At 45.1% G+C, this 17259-nt stretch overlaps 1 protein-coding gene across 4 annotated transcripts in view; it reads left to right on the top strand.

The window, feature by feature from the left end:
* The window catches only part of LOC142504011 (UDP-N-acetylglucosamine transporter-like), a 60342-nt gene that overhangs the window by 28449 nt on the left and 14634 nt on the right, over positions 1–17259 (top strand). For all 4 annotated transcript variants that reach the window (XM_075617093.1, XM_075617094.1, XM_075617092.1 and 1 more), the window contains exons 2-5: positions 14796–15000; positions 15238–15392; positions 16586–16708; positions 17012–17183. In XM_075617093.1, the coding sequence (XP_075473208.1) occupies positions 14796–15000; positions 15238–15392; positions 16586–16708; positions 17012–17183 (655 nt within the window). The remainder of the gene's footprint in view (positions 1–14795; positions 15001–15237; positions 15393–16585; positions 16709–17011; positions 17184–17259) is intronic.

The following is a 17259-nucleotide window of genomic DNA, read 5'->3' as shown; positions in this document are numbered from 1 at the left end:
TTCCTTATAATTCTGATACGATGTCTCTGTCCCTTCTGACTTAAAGAATCTAAACGCCTTCCTCTTCTTGTTCATTTCCTCCCCTACCTGTTTATTTAGCCACATTGGTTTTTACTTATTTTATACTTATTACCCAAGGGTATACACTGATAAGTGTGCTTTTCTAACAATGTTTTAAAGACTGTCCATTTATCTTCTACATTTTTCCCTGCAAAAACATCATCCCAGTGTATTACTTGTAGATTACCAGGGGTGAGCAAACTTTTTATGCCGAGCCCCCCTTTTTATCCATAAAATTTCTCAGGCCCCCCCTGCCTGATGTAATCAAAATCACATGAAAAAAAACCTTTATTAAACGGTATACAATGTAAATACAAATGTCTAAGGCCGCGCATATAGTGCCCGCAACGGCGACGTCACCGGCGACGCTAGCAAAAGTTGTATTTCGCTTTGCGGCAGCGCGCGGGCGACCAGGCCATTGATTGGTTCAGGGGCTGTCACATGAGGCGACAGCCCCTGAAAAATCAAATATTGCCGGCTTCAAAAAAACGCGTCGCCACATCATGCTTACTATAAGCGCACGCGGCGGCGACAATGCATTTGTTTTCAGGCGACGTCGCATCGCCGGGACTATAAGTGCAGCCTAAATACTTACATACTTCAACAGCTCGCTCTTGCAAAATTAGTCTGCGCCCACGCTGCCGCTGAGAGCGGTGACATCACCAACTCTCCAAGCATCAGCACAGGGTGTCCTGCATAATTTTGCAAGCGCGAGCGGGGAAGTGTTTACACTTTTTTTTTCTCCCATTATTTCTGTACATTCGTAGTGTGAGTGATATAGGGGCAGCCGACCCTTTCACTTGTAGAGGATCGCAGCGAAGCAGGTTGCCAGCGGAGGAGAGCAAGAACACAGCGCTATTGCAGGGCAGACACCGGAAGGAGGGGCGTTTGACATCACAGCGCTGGGGCGTGCTCCTCCCCCGTACCCCCGAATCACGTGGCCCCACCTGCACTATTCTGTTCAGCCGCGTGCGCACATCTTCTTGGCCGCCCGCGCACATCTTTTTCACCTGTGCACCCAGGTTTTAACGCACGCGTCCCGCCTAAAAAATCTCGCGCCGGGGGCACGCCCCCCACCCCCTCAGTTTGTGCCTTGCTGCATTCAATCACAACACCCACACACAGACACACAATCACAACACACACAACCAACACTCAATCACAACCAACACACACACTCAATCACCACACACACACAGACAGACAACCAACAGGCACAACACACACACACGCACAACACCCACTCAATCACAACACCCACACACAGCACACACTCTCAATCACAACACACAAACACAGACAACACACACCCAATCACAACCGACACAGCACACACACACAACCAACACTCACAATCACAAATAAACACACACACAACACTCAATCACAACACCCACACAGACAGACAACCAACAGGCACAGCACACACACACAACACACACTCAATCACAACCAACACTCAATCACAACACCCACACACAGCACACGCACACTCAATCACAACACACACAACACACACTCAATCACAACCAACACACACAAACACAACACACACTCAATCACACACACACACACACACACACAGCAGTCTCCCTCTATACAGTATATATATATATATTGAGAGAACCCTCCCAGTTGAAGGCATCCAGCCGAAACGCGTAGGAGTGGTTGCTGTAGGCAGGATCCCCTGGTTTCTCCCCTTCTTGGGATACGTAATTATACCAATATAAGCTGCTGCCTTATGCATGTTCTGTGATCTTCATATATATACAGTATGCAGGATAGTGCTGAGCATCTATATATACTTCAGGACTGTGTGTTTAGTGAATCTGGATCAACATTACTCGCCATCCATCTCTCTAATAGGACTGGCTTTCTGCACTGTTATGTGAGCTTGTCTTGGCATTACCACCAGTATTTTATCATTTCCATGATACTTCATGAGGAGATTTTTTGTGAGGTTTTAGTTCCTGGTTTCCCACACCTCTTGTTTGTAAGGGTAATTAACCCTCAGATACTTTCTATCTGCTACACAGTAGCACTGTTTGCTGTTTTCCTTGAGAAGCTGTACTTTTCTTCTGGGATTTGTATTTTAGCTTGGGGTAGTTTGTATCTGTAACGGATATTCCCTCTTGTCTGACCCACCCAATCTCATATTGGCCCCTGTGGTCTATCCAGCCCCCATTACTTGGTCGTGTCTGGTGGTGCACCTGTTGGCAACAGGACTCCTGAGTCTCCCACATGATGGTGTTCGGGGATTGTCAACCCAGACAGGCAGCTGAGGTAGTGTGTGCGAGTCCTACCTATATCACGTGCAGCGACTCCACCTCATCAGGATCTATGCTTCCGCAGGGAGATGGTTCTGTTGAGGAACTCCTTCTTGGTGGTGACTTCCACTGGAGAGTAACTTCACACTCACACAGTGGGGTTGTCTTTGAACAGGGCATCTTTATTGACGATAGTATGGGCAGACTGCCCCTTGCAGCGGTTAGCTCAGCCGCACATCTTGCCGTACTGTCCCTTGAAAAGGTACGCCCTCCCAATGGAGTGGGATCCCCTCTCCCCGCAGGGAGATCACCCTTGTGCCAGATCCCTGGACATAGTGTGGCCTTGTCAGGCTTGATGCTACTTGATGTAGAAACGGGCCACTAGTTACTGCACTAGTGGGCCCTCCATTCACAAGTCTCAACACAGACTTATTCCTTCCTCCAACGCACTAACTTTGGGCAGTGCTGTGCCTTATATACCTCAGGAAACAGGCACATCTCTGATGTCACTAACTGTGGACTCAGAGTATGTAGCCACTCCCATCCATACATAGGACACCTCACCAGGATGTGAGGGCAAACCTCCATGATTACTGCTGGCACCCCTGTAACTTACCAGGTTTACTGCCAGCAGGAGAGACAACTGCAGACCATTTTACAGCATGGCTACATATCTATCCATCTGGCTTCATACAGTGTTTCTTTGTTATCACAGGCATGTTAGCCAGCATACTGCTTTGGTCTACGCCAGGGGATCAATGCCATGTTTTTAAATTTTCTGTGCTATCTTTTATTCTGTTTTGTGACATCTAATTAATAAAATGTGTTTTTGATATTGCCAATGGTATACCAGAGTGCTATCCTTTTGGGACACACACAAACACACACTCACACACACATATATATGGGTGGAGAGGGGGGGGGAGTAACTAAGCCTGCTCAGTTCCCCCCATGTGCTGCTGAAAACGGGCGGGTAACAGACAGGAGGAGGAGGGCTTGTCTGTGTGCAGGGAAGGCCCCTTTGCAAGGCCCCGCCCCCTCTGCAAGACAGAGCATACAAGCAGCAGCACGGAGCTTCTGGCCGCCCGTGCACAGCTCTGCCCGGTTTCCCCGCACGCAGCCTGCACCCCCTACATAATCTTGCGCCCCCCAGTTTGCGCACCGCTGGATTAGACCTCAGTTTATTAAAATCTGCCTTTCTAAAGTTTAAGGTCTTTGTTGAACCCAAGTAATCTGTTTTTTGATAATTTATTTCAAATAAGACCATGTTATGATCACTGTTACCCAAATGTTCCAGGACTTGAATATTTGCTATTACTTCTACATTGTTTGATATGACCAAATACAGTACTGTCCCTCTCCTGGTTGATTCCTCAATAATTTGGGTCATATAATTGTCTTTAAGCACCCCCAAAATCCTGTTTCCTTTTGTAGTAAGAATGAAGATGATCGATGTCAGCGCTGCTCTTTTGATGACAGACTCACCAGGTAGGTAAAATAAAATCAATTTATTAAATCTACATAAAACAGATAGGAGAACACAACAAAAAAGACCTCCTCCCACGCGTTTCGGGCGAGTTCGCCCTTTCTCAAGGAGTATGACAAAACATGAAGGGAGGGTGTTATTTATAACTCCATTCTAATGGTTGACTAATGTGTTGCACCTAATTGATTGACATTTATGCAAATTTCAACACACAGGACTCCTATCAAAATCACATTAAATACATCATAGAAAAGAAAAATTGAATGTATAGATCATACTAGATTTCTTATAGTATCTTGATCTATACCAACACAATATTATACAGAATCACATAAAATGTATCGAATAACCACAATTAGCTGAAAATAAACAAAAACAATTTTGAAAATCATTTGTTATATACAAAAGACACAGCAACATTTAAGGCCATTGTATAATATATATGACCCCATTAACCACTTAATGACTGCAGGTTAATTAAATTATATACCTATATATCATTATTGGTTGTTTATTACATAATATGATAACATAACACAACCAGAATGATAAAAGAGGGGGGGAGGGGGGAAAGGTGGGAGAGGGGGGGGGGGGGGGGGAAAGGTGGGAGAGGGGGGGGGAAGGAGAGAGGAGGGGGGAAAACAGTAATAACCATAATAATCTGTAGGGATCACAGAAATACCTTCAGGTCCCATTCTGTATTGAGACCCTTGGGTATTAATGTGTCAATGGTGAAGATCCAGAACGCTTCACGTTGGTAAAGAGTCCTGGATCTATCTCCACTGCGTTTATGAGCTTTAACATGCTCTAAAACAATACATTTGAAATTTTTGAGACAACCAGATTGACATTCCTTAAAGTGATTAGACACGGGATGTGTAATATCTAAACTTTTTATATGTCTAATATGTTCTAACATTCTTATTTTAAATTAGCGGGTAGTTAGACCCACATATCGTTTATTGCATCCGCAAGTAATCATGTAAACGACATGGTCTGTATTGCATGTCACAAATGACAGAATTTTCTTTTCTTTAGTAAGTTCTGTATTAGTAAAAGTTAATACTTTTTTGAACATATTGACATATTTTACATTTCCCGCATCTACAACATCCTTTTAGGTCTTGAAATAACGTATTTTGATGCTCATTATTATCTGAAATCATGCTAGGTGATACCAAGCTACCCAATGTATAAGCTTTTTGAAAAACAAATTTAGGGTCCATAGAGACCATATCCTATAGAAGTACATCAGTTTTTAGGATAATCCAATGCTTCCTAATAATGGACTTAATATTGTTAGCCTGACGGCTGTATTTGGTAATAAAAAATGGAGATTCACATTTCTTACTGTCATTAGATGTAGAATAATCCTGTTTCACATGTTTAAAATGTGAAAGATCAACATTAATAAGATCCTCTCTTGATCTTGATCTCTCTCTTGATCTATTCCTGGCTGTAGTATAGGCCCATTTGACCGATCGTAAGTCATAGCCTCTGTCGACAAACCTCATAATAAGCTCATAAGAAGCTTTATCAAAATGTTCCATAGTCGAACAGTTCCTCCGTAAACGAAGGAACTGTCCATATGGTAACCCCTTAATTAGACTGAGGCTATGAGAGCTCGAAGCATGTAGCAATGTGTTCCTTGAATTGGGTTTGCGGTAGATATTAGTATAAACATAATTATCCATACCCACATAAAGACACAAGTCCAAGAAATGTATACGGTGATGGTGATATTGATGTGTAAATGATAATTTCAGAGTGTTGGTGTTAAGATAAGTGAAAAAATCATGCAATTGTGAAACAGTGCCAGACCAAACTAAAATAAGATCATCTATATAACGGTGATATGTGATAATGTGATGTCGATAGGGGTTCATATCTCCAAACACGTGGGTATGTTCCCACCACCCCATAAAGAGGTTGGCATAGGAAGGCGCAAACGATGACCCCATGGCCGTCCCACGTGTTTGGAGATAAAAACCCCCATCAAACATAAAGTAATTATGTGTAAGGAGGAATCTAATGGCATCCAACAAAAAAGTGATCTGTGCTGGAGCAAGTCTCGCATAAGATTCCAAGAAGTGCTGTGCAGCTGTGAGACCATGTGTGTCTAATCACTTTAAGGAATGTCAATCTGGTAGTCTCAAAAATTTCAAATGTATTGTTTTAGAGCATGTTAAAGCTAATAAACGCAGTGGAGATAGATCCAGGACTCTTTACCAACGTGAAGCGTTCTGGATCTTCACCCATTGATACATTAATACCCAAGGGTCTCAATACAGAATGGGACCTGAAGGTATTTCTGTGATCCCTACAGATTATTATGGTTATTACTGTTCCCCCCCCCCCTAACCTGCAGTCATTAAGTGGTTAATGGGGTCGTATATATTATACAATGGCCTTAAATGTTGCTGTGTCTTTTGTATATAACAAATGATTATCAAAATTGTTTTTGTTTATTTTCAGCTAATTGTGGTTATTCGATACATTTTATGTGATTCTGTATAATATTGTGTTGGTATAGATCAAGATACTATAAGAAATCTAGTATGATATATACATTCAATTTTTCTTTTCTATGATGTATTTAATGTGATTTTGATAGGAGTCCTGTGTGTTGAAATTTGCATAAATGTCAATCAATTAGGTGCAACACATTAGTCAACCATTAGAAGGGAGTTATAAATAACACCCTCCCTTCATGTTTTGTCATACTCCTTGAAAAAGGGCAAACTCGCCCGAAACGTGTGGGAGGAGGTCTTTTTTGTTGTGTTCTAGTATCTGTTTTATGTAGATTTAATAAATTGATTTTATTTTACCTACCTGGTGAGTCTGTCATCAAAGGAGCAGCACTGACATCGATCATCTTCATTCTTGTTTATTCTGAATCGTGGTCACGCAGGAAGTGCGTCATACACCCCTTCAGGTACCACATGATCGGGAGATACAGACGGGACGGACTATCGTGAGCTGCGTAAGCTCTATCCGTGGGCTGCTGTGATTGCGGCCGCAGGCCCCACATGGGAAGCGGGCCCTTACCCCACATCTCCAAACGGTCTTTTCCTGCTCCGCATATACTGTTTATCTAGCTGAGACAGCTGTGGGAGTACCCTTGAGTGGACAGACGGTTCCCTTCAATATCCTTTTGTTGTAACGCTAATCTCATTGCCCCAGTCTATGTCTGGATAATTAAAATCCCCCTCATTGCGGAGGACATCGCTGGATCGGCGGATCCTCCACGTTTCTACTCGGTGCGCCCGGGTGCTGGAGCACCCGGCAGGTACCTATATCTAAAGTGCACAACAGTATACACACACCATAGTGGCAGCGCTGACCACATACAAGGGTTGGGCTGTTATCCTTGTGGACACCAGGTTGGTTGGGTGCCCGAGGGCCCCTCTGGTATGGTGGACACGGTGTGGGTTACACGGCGGTGGGGTAAGGCCCTGCGAGGTGAAGTGGTAGCTGTAACCAGTAGGGTTATTATCCGGCTATCACTGGTTATTATATGTTCTGCAGTAAAAGGTTCTTCTTATCACATACTGTGTGTGTATCAGTGTGGTGGTTCCTGTGAGGGGCTCCTCCCACTGCGTTGGGATCCCTCCCAGGTGGAGGCGCGGTACCAAGTTGTATTGTTGTATCACCCCGGGCTCCCCGTGGCAGAGGTTCGGGATCTCTGCGAGCCAACAGGTAAAGCCAGCACCCGTAGACTCCTTACCCTAGGGGGACAGGGCTACATTTGTATTAAAGGTTATGTTTTAATTCAGGTGGCGCGCAAGAAGTGAATTGTTTGTGAGCACTATCTTGTGCCATCCATTTTTGTTTTTGGTTCAGTCACTCAATTCCCAGCCTGCACCCTCCAGCCTATCACTGCTGCTTATTAAACACCCTGGGTCTATTAGTACGGAGTTGCTCATCAGATTTTTCCTCCTTTTTCGTAACTTTAAAGCAGCAATACTCGGTTGGCTTTTTATTTTTTTTAATTCCCTGTGTTAGCCTTTACCACCCCCACTGGGAGGCGTTTCCGTGAACCCACCGCCATTTCTGTAAAGTAGTCATTCCCAGCCACCAGCTACTGAGCGTGACCTCTGTGATCCAGCACTCCCGTCTCTGAAATATCACACATTAAGCAGCAAATACGGGTTTCCCTTCCGATCGCCTTTTTTACACTTATTTTTAGGGTAACAAAAGTGACAAAGACCCCCCACCGTGCAGTGTACGGACACAAATACCACTCGTGAGCAAACACCCATCTCGGACAAGTCTGCAACCCTGCCCTTCCCCATTATCTCCTAGCATACAGAGCTTTCACTGCAGCCAGGGATTCTGGGTAATGTCATGCAAATGAGCCCTCACAGTGTCACTCTTTGCTTCTTATCCATTTTAGCTCGGAGGCTAAGGCCGCACCTATAATGACGACAACGCGACGCGTGACGTCACCCGTCGCCGCAAGCGAAAGTTGTATTTCGCTTTGCGGCGGAGGCGCGGGCGACCAGGCTCCTGATTGGTTCAAGGGCTGTCACATAAAGCGACAGCCCCTGAAAAAATCAAATAATTACGTCTACCAAAAATCGCGTTGTCCCGTCGCGCTTACTATAAGCGCACGCGGCGGCGGCGACAATGCATTTGTTTTCGGGTGACGTCGCGTCGCCGGCACTATAAGTGCGGCCTAAGTAGTAAAGAGTTACACAATGTGCGCTCATTTGCATGTCCTTACCCAGAATCCCTGGCTGTAGTGGAAGCACTGTATGCTAAGAGATAATGGGGAAGGGCAGGTTCGCAGACCTGTCTGACACAAGGAAATAAGAATTAAAACTGCAAAGTAAACATCAGGTTGGTAATGGGATTTAAAGGAGCTCCCTTTTAGTATAGGTCATATTATGGGGGGCTGAGCAGATACACTCCTCCGCAGTTTGGGGGGCCCTGTGATTTACTACAGGAATGTATGTATAGCTTTATTTATATAGCGCTTCCCAGCAGTAACACAGGGGAGAGAATAATAATATAACACATAAAGGAAGCTTTTCTGGCATAAAAGGCACATTAGGAAAAGGAGTCCCGGCCCGAAGAGCTTACGATCTAAGTGGTAACAAAATAGAGGGTGTTCGGGTAAGGGCGTCTGCGAGGGGCAGACATTGTTACTATGTCGTTTAGCATTAAACCTTCTAGGTGCGGGGTCCAGGGCTCTACGAATGATTAATAACTAGAATAATTTCATATCGGGCTTTTCTGCCAATGGGCACAATGAGAGCACAGCGCGTGGTACGCAGCACGTACTGTAGGATTGTTACAGACGCAGTCCCTGCCCCGTATAGGTTACAATCTCTGGTTTTAATACCTGAGGCACAGGGAGATAAAGTGACTTGTACAAGGTCACAAGGAGATGAGACCGGGAATTGGAGCCGGTTCCCCCGCTGCAATTCTGTGACATTGTTACTCAAAATCAGTGTCTTCCCTCCCTGAGCCGCTCCTTCTCACTGTAACTATATCTCATTACACGGACATTTCATCTCCTCAGAAAACCTGACAACTGAAGGTGAAACCCAGAAAAAATCACCAACAAGAAGCAAACGCCTTCTAATTGTCCTAACCGCCACGTAAAACAAAGGCCTTCACTCAACTCCACGGTTATAACCAGTTAGACCGGCTACAAAGTCATATAAAATTATTTCCCTGTCTGTAATAAAGGATAACAAAAAAAAGAAGGGGATTCGTTGGGTAAATCGTTTAAACCGGAGATTTCTATTAAAAGAAGAACAGGCACAGATCCTCAATATCCCGTTTGATTTATTTACAAAACCAGTAACCTAAACGCCACAGTTGTATACCAGTTAACCCCTTCCCTGCCTGTCCTATCGCTCTGCCATACGCTGCTGATCGCAAACGGATTTAATATTCCCCCTGTATTCGCCGTTTCCCTGACTCCATTTTTATCTCAATGTTTTAATGCAGCAGTTTGTTGCAGGACTAAATCCATGCACGCACACTCCCACGCGGTCCGAGGACCAGTTAGGCAAGGGGCCAGGATGAGGCTGAGATATGGGCAGTAAAGAAAACATAAAAACCTGCCCTCCACATATTCCAGGTTACACTGTTTCCAAAATGTTCCAGGCTAAATTTTGAAATGTTTTTCTAAAAAATATTTATATTATAATATTTTTATTTTAGCCACATGGGACTGGCTTTAGAAGTTGAAAAACTGATAGTCCTATTAATTCAACTGCGAGAACGTTGCAAAACTGCACAGAAAATTGTCACTGTATTCACCAAAGCGCTCTCACACGTGCAAAGGCTGCTCTCCGCCCCCGTGCAAATCCACGCAGCACGCACATCTAGTCTAGAAAATAACAAATAATAACCACCACTTGTGAGAACATTCACATGTCTCAGACACACACTGCTTTCCCTGCAGGCAGGGATTCTGGGTAATAACATGCAAATGAGCGCACAGTGTCACCTTCTACTTCATGTACACTAGAGCATGGAGCCCCTTCTGCCGCATTACACAGCTTTTCAGCACAGCCTGAGTTAAAGTGCAGTAACCTACTCACAGACAGCACTTTCTACCTTTAGGGTCCCATCAGTGTGAGGCTGGTTATACTGGTTTTGCAACATGAAGCTGGGATAGGTTTCAACCGCACCTTATATACAGTCATGTGAAAAATAAAGTACACCCTCTTAGTTATTGCTGTTAAAAGTGGTTCTACAAGCCATTGAATCATAAGGTGTACTGTACTTAGTTTTTCACACATGGCTTCTCCATTTTGGCTTTTATTTTGTTAAATAAATCATGACGCGGTGTAATATGTTATGGGTTCATCTGAGGTTGTATTTACCTAATTTTAAGACCTGCTAAGGAACAGATGATAGTTATTATGTCCTGATACAGTATGTAAAACCATGGAATTCACTGAGGGTGTACTTTCTTTTTCACATGACTGTAGGTTATGGTGGGTAAAAAAGTGACACAAACTTTTCACCGAACAGCAAATAAAAAGATTAAATACCAGGCGGTATTTGCTGCACGGGGGAGGATTTGTGTCACTTTTACTTTTTATACCCATCATAAGTTATTTTATGTGGGGTATAATAATAAAATATATGTTCAAAGGGAAAGGGGAGTAGGAAGTCACTACTGCAACAGTCACTTAAGAGAAACTGGGTGCTGGGGCTAAGTAGGATATGAACTGGACCTTGTAAAACAAGGAAGGAGGAGAAAAGGCCCCTATGTGAGCACTCCTAATTATGTAACGATTGTTTGATTTAAAAATATTTTTTAATGGTTTACAAGATAATAAAATTGGACTGACTGACACAACAAACAAATAACATAAATTGGTATATGAATAATTCCCCCAAACGTAAGTGTGGAGGGAAGAGTCGCACCTAAGCGGTGGTCAGTGTGATATTACTCCAGATAAGCAATCATCACATCTGCCAGAGACCACTCACATAGTATTGAAGAGCCTCGTGATATACCTATTCTGGACCCAGGGTCATGTATAGGGTATGAATACCCAGTTAGCTTAACTCACGTCTTCCCTCTTCCAAAGCATAACAAGTCCTTATTGTCTTTCTTAACTTTATTGCAGAAGTAGAAAACAAAGGGGTGCTTGTAGGTGTAGTGTGAGTAGAGAGAGCTTCTCTGCCTGAACGCTTGTATGAGGTTAGACTACAGTAAAAACAGAAAGGCCTTGCCGGGGTAGTTAACAGGCAGGTGATGTTCTCACTGTGTTCTGGGTGGAAAAGGAAGTGAGGAGCAAGGGTCACACTAGAAGTGAGATGGGACTAACTAACTGTCAGCAAAGACAGGGGTGGGGACAGAATAGCCCATTCTGAGAAGGATCTCAGAGGTTACTATAGCAACCCACTGACTAAATGTACAGAGGCAGGGATTGCAACATTGTGTCTATGACACAGGCACTGTGTTTTCAAAGCGAATATACATGCAGCTGAAATTAGGAACGGTGGAGCAGAAGCTGCAAGAGGGGGTCAAACAGAAATATGATTCTTGTTCCAGGACAATACCAGTACTTCTAAGGATGTGAAATTAATCCCATCAGATAGGGTAAAATACACCTTCTTGTGTCAGATAGTAATGACTGAAACACCCAGGTCTGTCTTATGTGCAAATCCGGATCAAATCAATATTCAGTGCAATAAATCAAACCAGGTATGGCTGCTATATTGTGTAATAAAGGGTTAATGACCCCAAAGAGCATGTGCTCAAAACAAGGTCAGATGTTTATATATAGTATTAGCAGCCCTGGTTGGAGGGTAGAGCAACGTGAAGTGCTCCGGTGGTCTTGAGGTGAACACACAGTCACTTGCTAGATACGAAAGCGGCTAGTGTGTGCACTGATTCAATATACAAAGACCCCTAGTCATAGGATAGATGCTAATTAGCTCTATAAGGAGCTGCTGAGAGTATCCAAAGTACAACATATGTACTTAGATAGTCCTAGATGTCTCCACTTGTCCATATCAGTAAGCATTTTGCTTGAGCAGAGTCACTTAGGATTACGTGGTACAGTAGATGCGGTAATAGTGCCTATTGAGGGGTTAAAGATATTTAGATACCCGCCACAGCGGAGTGATCCACTCTAGTGTTAGACCCAATAGTGATCATTAATGTACTATAGCAGGGTAGCTATTGGGAGAATAGACCGCTTAGGAGATATATGGCAGCTAGCACTGATGTACATATTTATCTAGTAGTGTTCCGCTAGATACTGTATCTCATATGGCACCGACTATATGGAAATAGCTAGTCCTGCTCATAATGGTATATTAGACTGCACAAATAATCTCCCTTGTAAGGTCAAGTGTAAAGTGCCGTCGACGGCGACGTCGCCACCAACGAAAGTTATATTTTGCTGTGCGGCGGCGGCGCGGGTTTCTGGCCATTTGATTGGTTCAAGGGCCGTCACATGAGGCGACAGCCCTTGAAAAATCAAATTTTGCCGGCTACCAGTTTTCGGGACGGCGATGTCGCTCCGTCGCATTGTCGCCGTCGCGCTTACTATAAGCGCACGCGGCGGCAGCGGCAAGCATTTGTTTTCGGGCGATGCCGCTGTCACTATAAGCGCGGCCTAAGGCCTCGGACATGGTCAAAAAGACCGTGCTGAGCCGCGCTGAGCCGCGCTGAGCCGCGCTGAGGAGAAACATCCCTATCAGCGCGGCTTTAGACGGCGCTTCCGCAGGCGTGTGGAGGCGTGTGGAAATGCAGGAGACAGGCAAGTTTACATTTTGCCGCTCATGCAAGCGCAGGACCGGTCACGTGACTGCCAGAAACCAATGGCAGTCCGTGACGTCGGCGGCGTGACGTGGTGCCCTAGTCCCGCCTCCATGCCCGGCTCCCATCCTGCACACAAGCGCGCTCGCTGACACTCATGCAGGGACAAGAAAAATCTCCTGGGTGAGCATGACGTCAGCGCTGCCCAGCGCCGCTCCCTGCACCATGTCCCAGCAGGCCTGAGGCTCAGAGGGAAATACAGATACTAGACTGACTGGCGCTTACCTAAATGATGCTACAGCACCACCTAGTGGTGGAAAAAGTGCAGACTTATAGTTGGTGAAACTAGTGGACCAGTGCCTGGAGTTACTCCAGTGCCTGGAGTAACAAATAAATGCCACAGTGCAACATGCACAATATCACACATAAGAAATCAATGGAAATGTACAAATGTGAAATACAAATGGCAAAAATAATACATGGAAAAAATAAATAAAATGAAAAAAAAAGTCTTGACCACTCAACCTCCAAAAAGGAAAAGCCAGGTTCCTCGAAAGATACAGGTGCACAGGATGAGGGAGTGTGTCGTAGACAATTGTGTCTCTATTTGTCTGCAGCTTCCTGGTGGTTTCTTGTCACTGCAGTATAGCTGATATCAGTAGGTAGGGTAGAGTTGGGTAGGGGGGAAGATAGGGGACTGATAGTGCAGTACATCTGCGGGAGAGACCTTTTGGGAGAGGCGGTGATCACATCGCTGCAGATCCGCGGGAGAGACCTTTTGAGAGAGGCGGTGATCACATCGCTGCAGATCCGCGGGAGAGACCTTTTGGGAGAGGCAGTGATCACATCGCTGCAGATCCGCGGGAGAGACCTTTTGGGAGAGGCGGTGATCACATCGCTGCTATTTGCCAGTTTTGGTCATTTAGCTATCGCAGGTCTTCCGAGTCTTTCTGATACCGTGATAACTACACTGACAAAACTGGCAGCGTATCAGGCCCAGCGAGACGTTTAATGAAGGCTTCTAGCATAGGCCCCTTAGTATTTAACAATCTAATATAGTATATAGTATAGTGAGTGGAGAGCTGAGCCGAACCCATCTCAAAAAAACCTCTAAACATTTCAAATAGTACTTACACCCGCCGGACAGAATTACAACAGACCCATAGCAGTGTTTGATGACGTAATTATGTTCGAATAACGGCCGCTGCATCTGGATATCTTTCCTTTTTAGTGGCTATACCCTATTATAAATTGATTAAAATGTGTGATCACATTATTATCTCAATATTATGGGGTTTTTGTGACCTAATTAGCATCAATGTAGGTTGCTTCTGCCACTTATATCTCTAAATATGATGGAATTATTTTACTGCCATCTATTCTGCTAGTTTCTTCTAATTCTGGTATATTTTCAACCAGTCACAATTTAGAAGCTTCTCGGCCCGGCCGCTCCACGTTACACACTTTGTAATTACTGTTTATACAATTAATACAGTGATATATGTGAGCCCTTCATATTTGTATTAAAGGTTATGTTTTAATTCAGGTGGTGTGCAACCAAGTGAATTCTTTGTGAGAGCACTATCTTGTGCCCTCCATTTTTGTTTTCTGTGCTTTAACGTTATATGGAAACATTCATCACCGCTGTTTTTGTCTTTTGGGGGTACCTGTATACGCATTTTTTCGGAGGTCAGCGCTAATTCTCTCCTCCTCTTCCCCCTGTGTTTCCCACCTGCAGAGGGAGCCCGAGGTCAGCATAGCATCCCACCTCAAGTATATCTCTCTGGGCATCCTGGTGTTCCAGACCACCACCTTCGTGCTGACCATGCGCTACTCCCGGACGCTGAAGGAGGAGGGGCCGCGGTATCTGTCGTCCACAGCCGTGGTGGCGGCGGAGGCGCTGAAGATCGTGGTGTGCGTCCTGCTGGTGTACAAGGACCAAAGTAAGTGGAGGAATCTTTGGCGTCTAGCATACGCACTCTTGAACAATACAAATCTCTGTAAATTATATGGCAAACAGGACCAATCTTTTAATGACATTTTTTAACAATGAAGTCGTTTAGGTAGTTCCTTGTTCCTCACTCAGTCTCGATAGATCAGTAACCTGCCTCGGCTGTGTGAGATTTCTCTCTCTTACCCCACGGGTGTCTGATGTCTCTGAGACCATTTTTGTCTCGCAGGTTGTAGCTGCCGCGCCTTTAGCCAGGTGTTACACGACGAAATAATCAACAAGCCGATGGAGACCCTGAAGCTCGCAATTCCCTCCGGGATTTACACGCTGCAAAATAATCTGCTGTACGTAGCGCTGTCGAACCTTGATGCGGTAACTTATCAGGTACAGAGAGGCTCCCAGGCAGGAGGGGACAGATCTGCCCACAAAGTTCTCCTCCTTACCTTTAAGGCTCTCCCCTCATCTGCTCCTCCCCACATATCTGCGCTGATCTCTCGCTCTGTCCCTGCTCGTCTCCTGCGCTCTACCCATAACTGTCTCCTCTCCAGCCCTTTCACCTTTACTGCTCTCTCGCATTAAATCTTTTCCCTCACTATCCCTTACCTTTGGCACTTCCTCTCTCTCAGTATAAGCCGAGTATACACCTTCTCTCCCCACCACCAAGTCAAACCTTAATACTCTCCTCTTAAATTAAGCATCCCAATAGCCTGGGCTTATGGCTACTGACCCACATTCGCTTTTACCAACCATTGTGATCAATCGCTGCCATCTACGGCACTTATTCCCTCACCTGCTGTCTCTGTAACTCTCCCAACATACCACTTAGATTGTAAGCTCTCCAGGGCAGGGATTTCTTTCCCTATTGTCTGATCTTATTTGTCGTACTTATTGTATTACAATTCCCTGTACTGTATGGCCTCAGTACTGTAAAGCGCCAAGTACATCTGTGGGTGACACGTACACACACACACCGTGTACAAGATGACTATACAAAATGTACTATAAAGTACAAACCGTGGGAATAAACACCACAGGTAAATGACGAGACAAAGGGAGGCCCTGTCCTGGAGAGGTTACAATCTACGTGCCAACGTAACCCACAATTCCACCCCGAGGATGTTCAGACACTCGTGTCCCATGTGCTGTGTTATATAAAAGTGCTTGCTGCAGCCCCTAAATAATTTGACCAGCTACCTCTGAAGAAGAGACTTCTGAGGTTTCCGAATGATCTCACTAGGGACAACACCGCGAGACGTGTTGCACGCTCTCCATATGTGTCCTGGGAGTAAGCGACACAATAATAATAATACGATAAAACACTGACGGGATGAGCAGTAATCTTTACAGTGAGATTTCCAAACTGATGTGCGTCCTACGTGGATGTGCTCACCCCATGCGCGTTTAGCTCCTAATTAAACAGAAATATTTCTGGGTCGGTCCTGGTATTGGTCGTTGATGAGAGCCGGCCCTGGATCTGAACGCTCGAGTTTTGGGCCCATTTTACTGCGTCACGACCTACAATTGAAATGGAGGTTTTATTGTCCTTGACCCCCCCACCCCCTTTTTTTGTTTTGCAGGTCACGTATCAGCTGAGGATCATCACCACGGCCCTGTTCTCCGTGTCCATGCTCCAGAGGAAGCTGAACCGCTACCAGTGGCTCTCCTTGGTGATCCTGATGGGCGGTGTGGCGCTGATTCAGGTGAATCGCATGTGTGCGGTGCTCCGGTTCATGTTGGGGGTGAACGTTCTGGTAACCCTTTGGGTGTCACCATTTCTCCGTGTGCTCTGGCTGGGCGGCTTGAAGAAAGAACAGGCTGTGCGTCTGGTCACACACGCGCAAAGTAACGCTGCGCCGCTCTCTCTGCAGTGCACGGTAATGCTGCATCTCGCCTCTCTCTCTCTCTGCAGTGTGTGGTAACATTGCGTCTCTCTCTCTCTCTCTCTGTAACGCGGCGTCTCGCCTTTCTCGCACTGACATGTTGTCTCTGGTTTCTCTCTACAGTTGCCCACGGATTCCCCCAAACCTTCTTCCAAAGAGGTGTCCGTTGACGCTGTCTTTGTGGGGCGCATGGCCATCATAATCGCCTCCTTCTGCAGCGGCTTCGCTGGAGTCTACTTCGAGAAGATCCTAAAGGAAACCAAGGAGTCTTTGTGGATCAGGAACATACAGCTCGGTGTGTAATGTGTGCCCTGCATGTTCTGCGCACACATGCACACAATCCTATGTATGTATGTACTGTATGTGTAACA

The sequence above is a fragment of the Ascaphus truei genome, chromosome 10, assembly GCF_040206685.1.
Source record: "Ascaphus truei isolate aAscTru1 chromosome 10, aAscTru1.hap1, whole genome shotgun sequence".
Taxonomy (NCBI): domain Eukaryota; kingdom Metazoa; phylum Chordata; class Amphibia; order Anura; family Ascaphidae; genus Ascaphus; species Ascaphus truei.
This window is presented reverse-complemented; position numbering and strand designations above follow the sequence as displayed.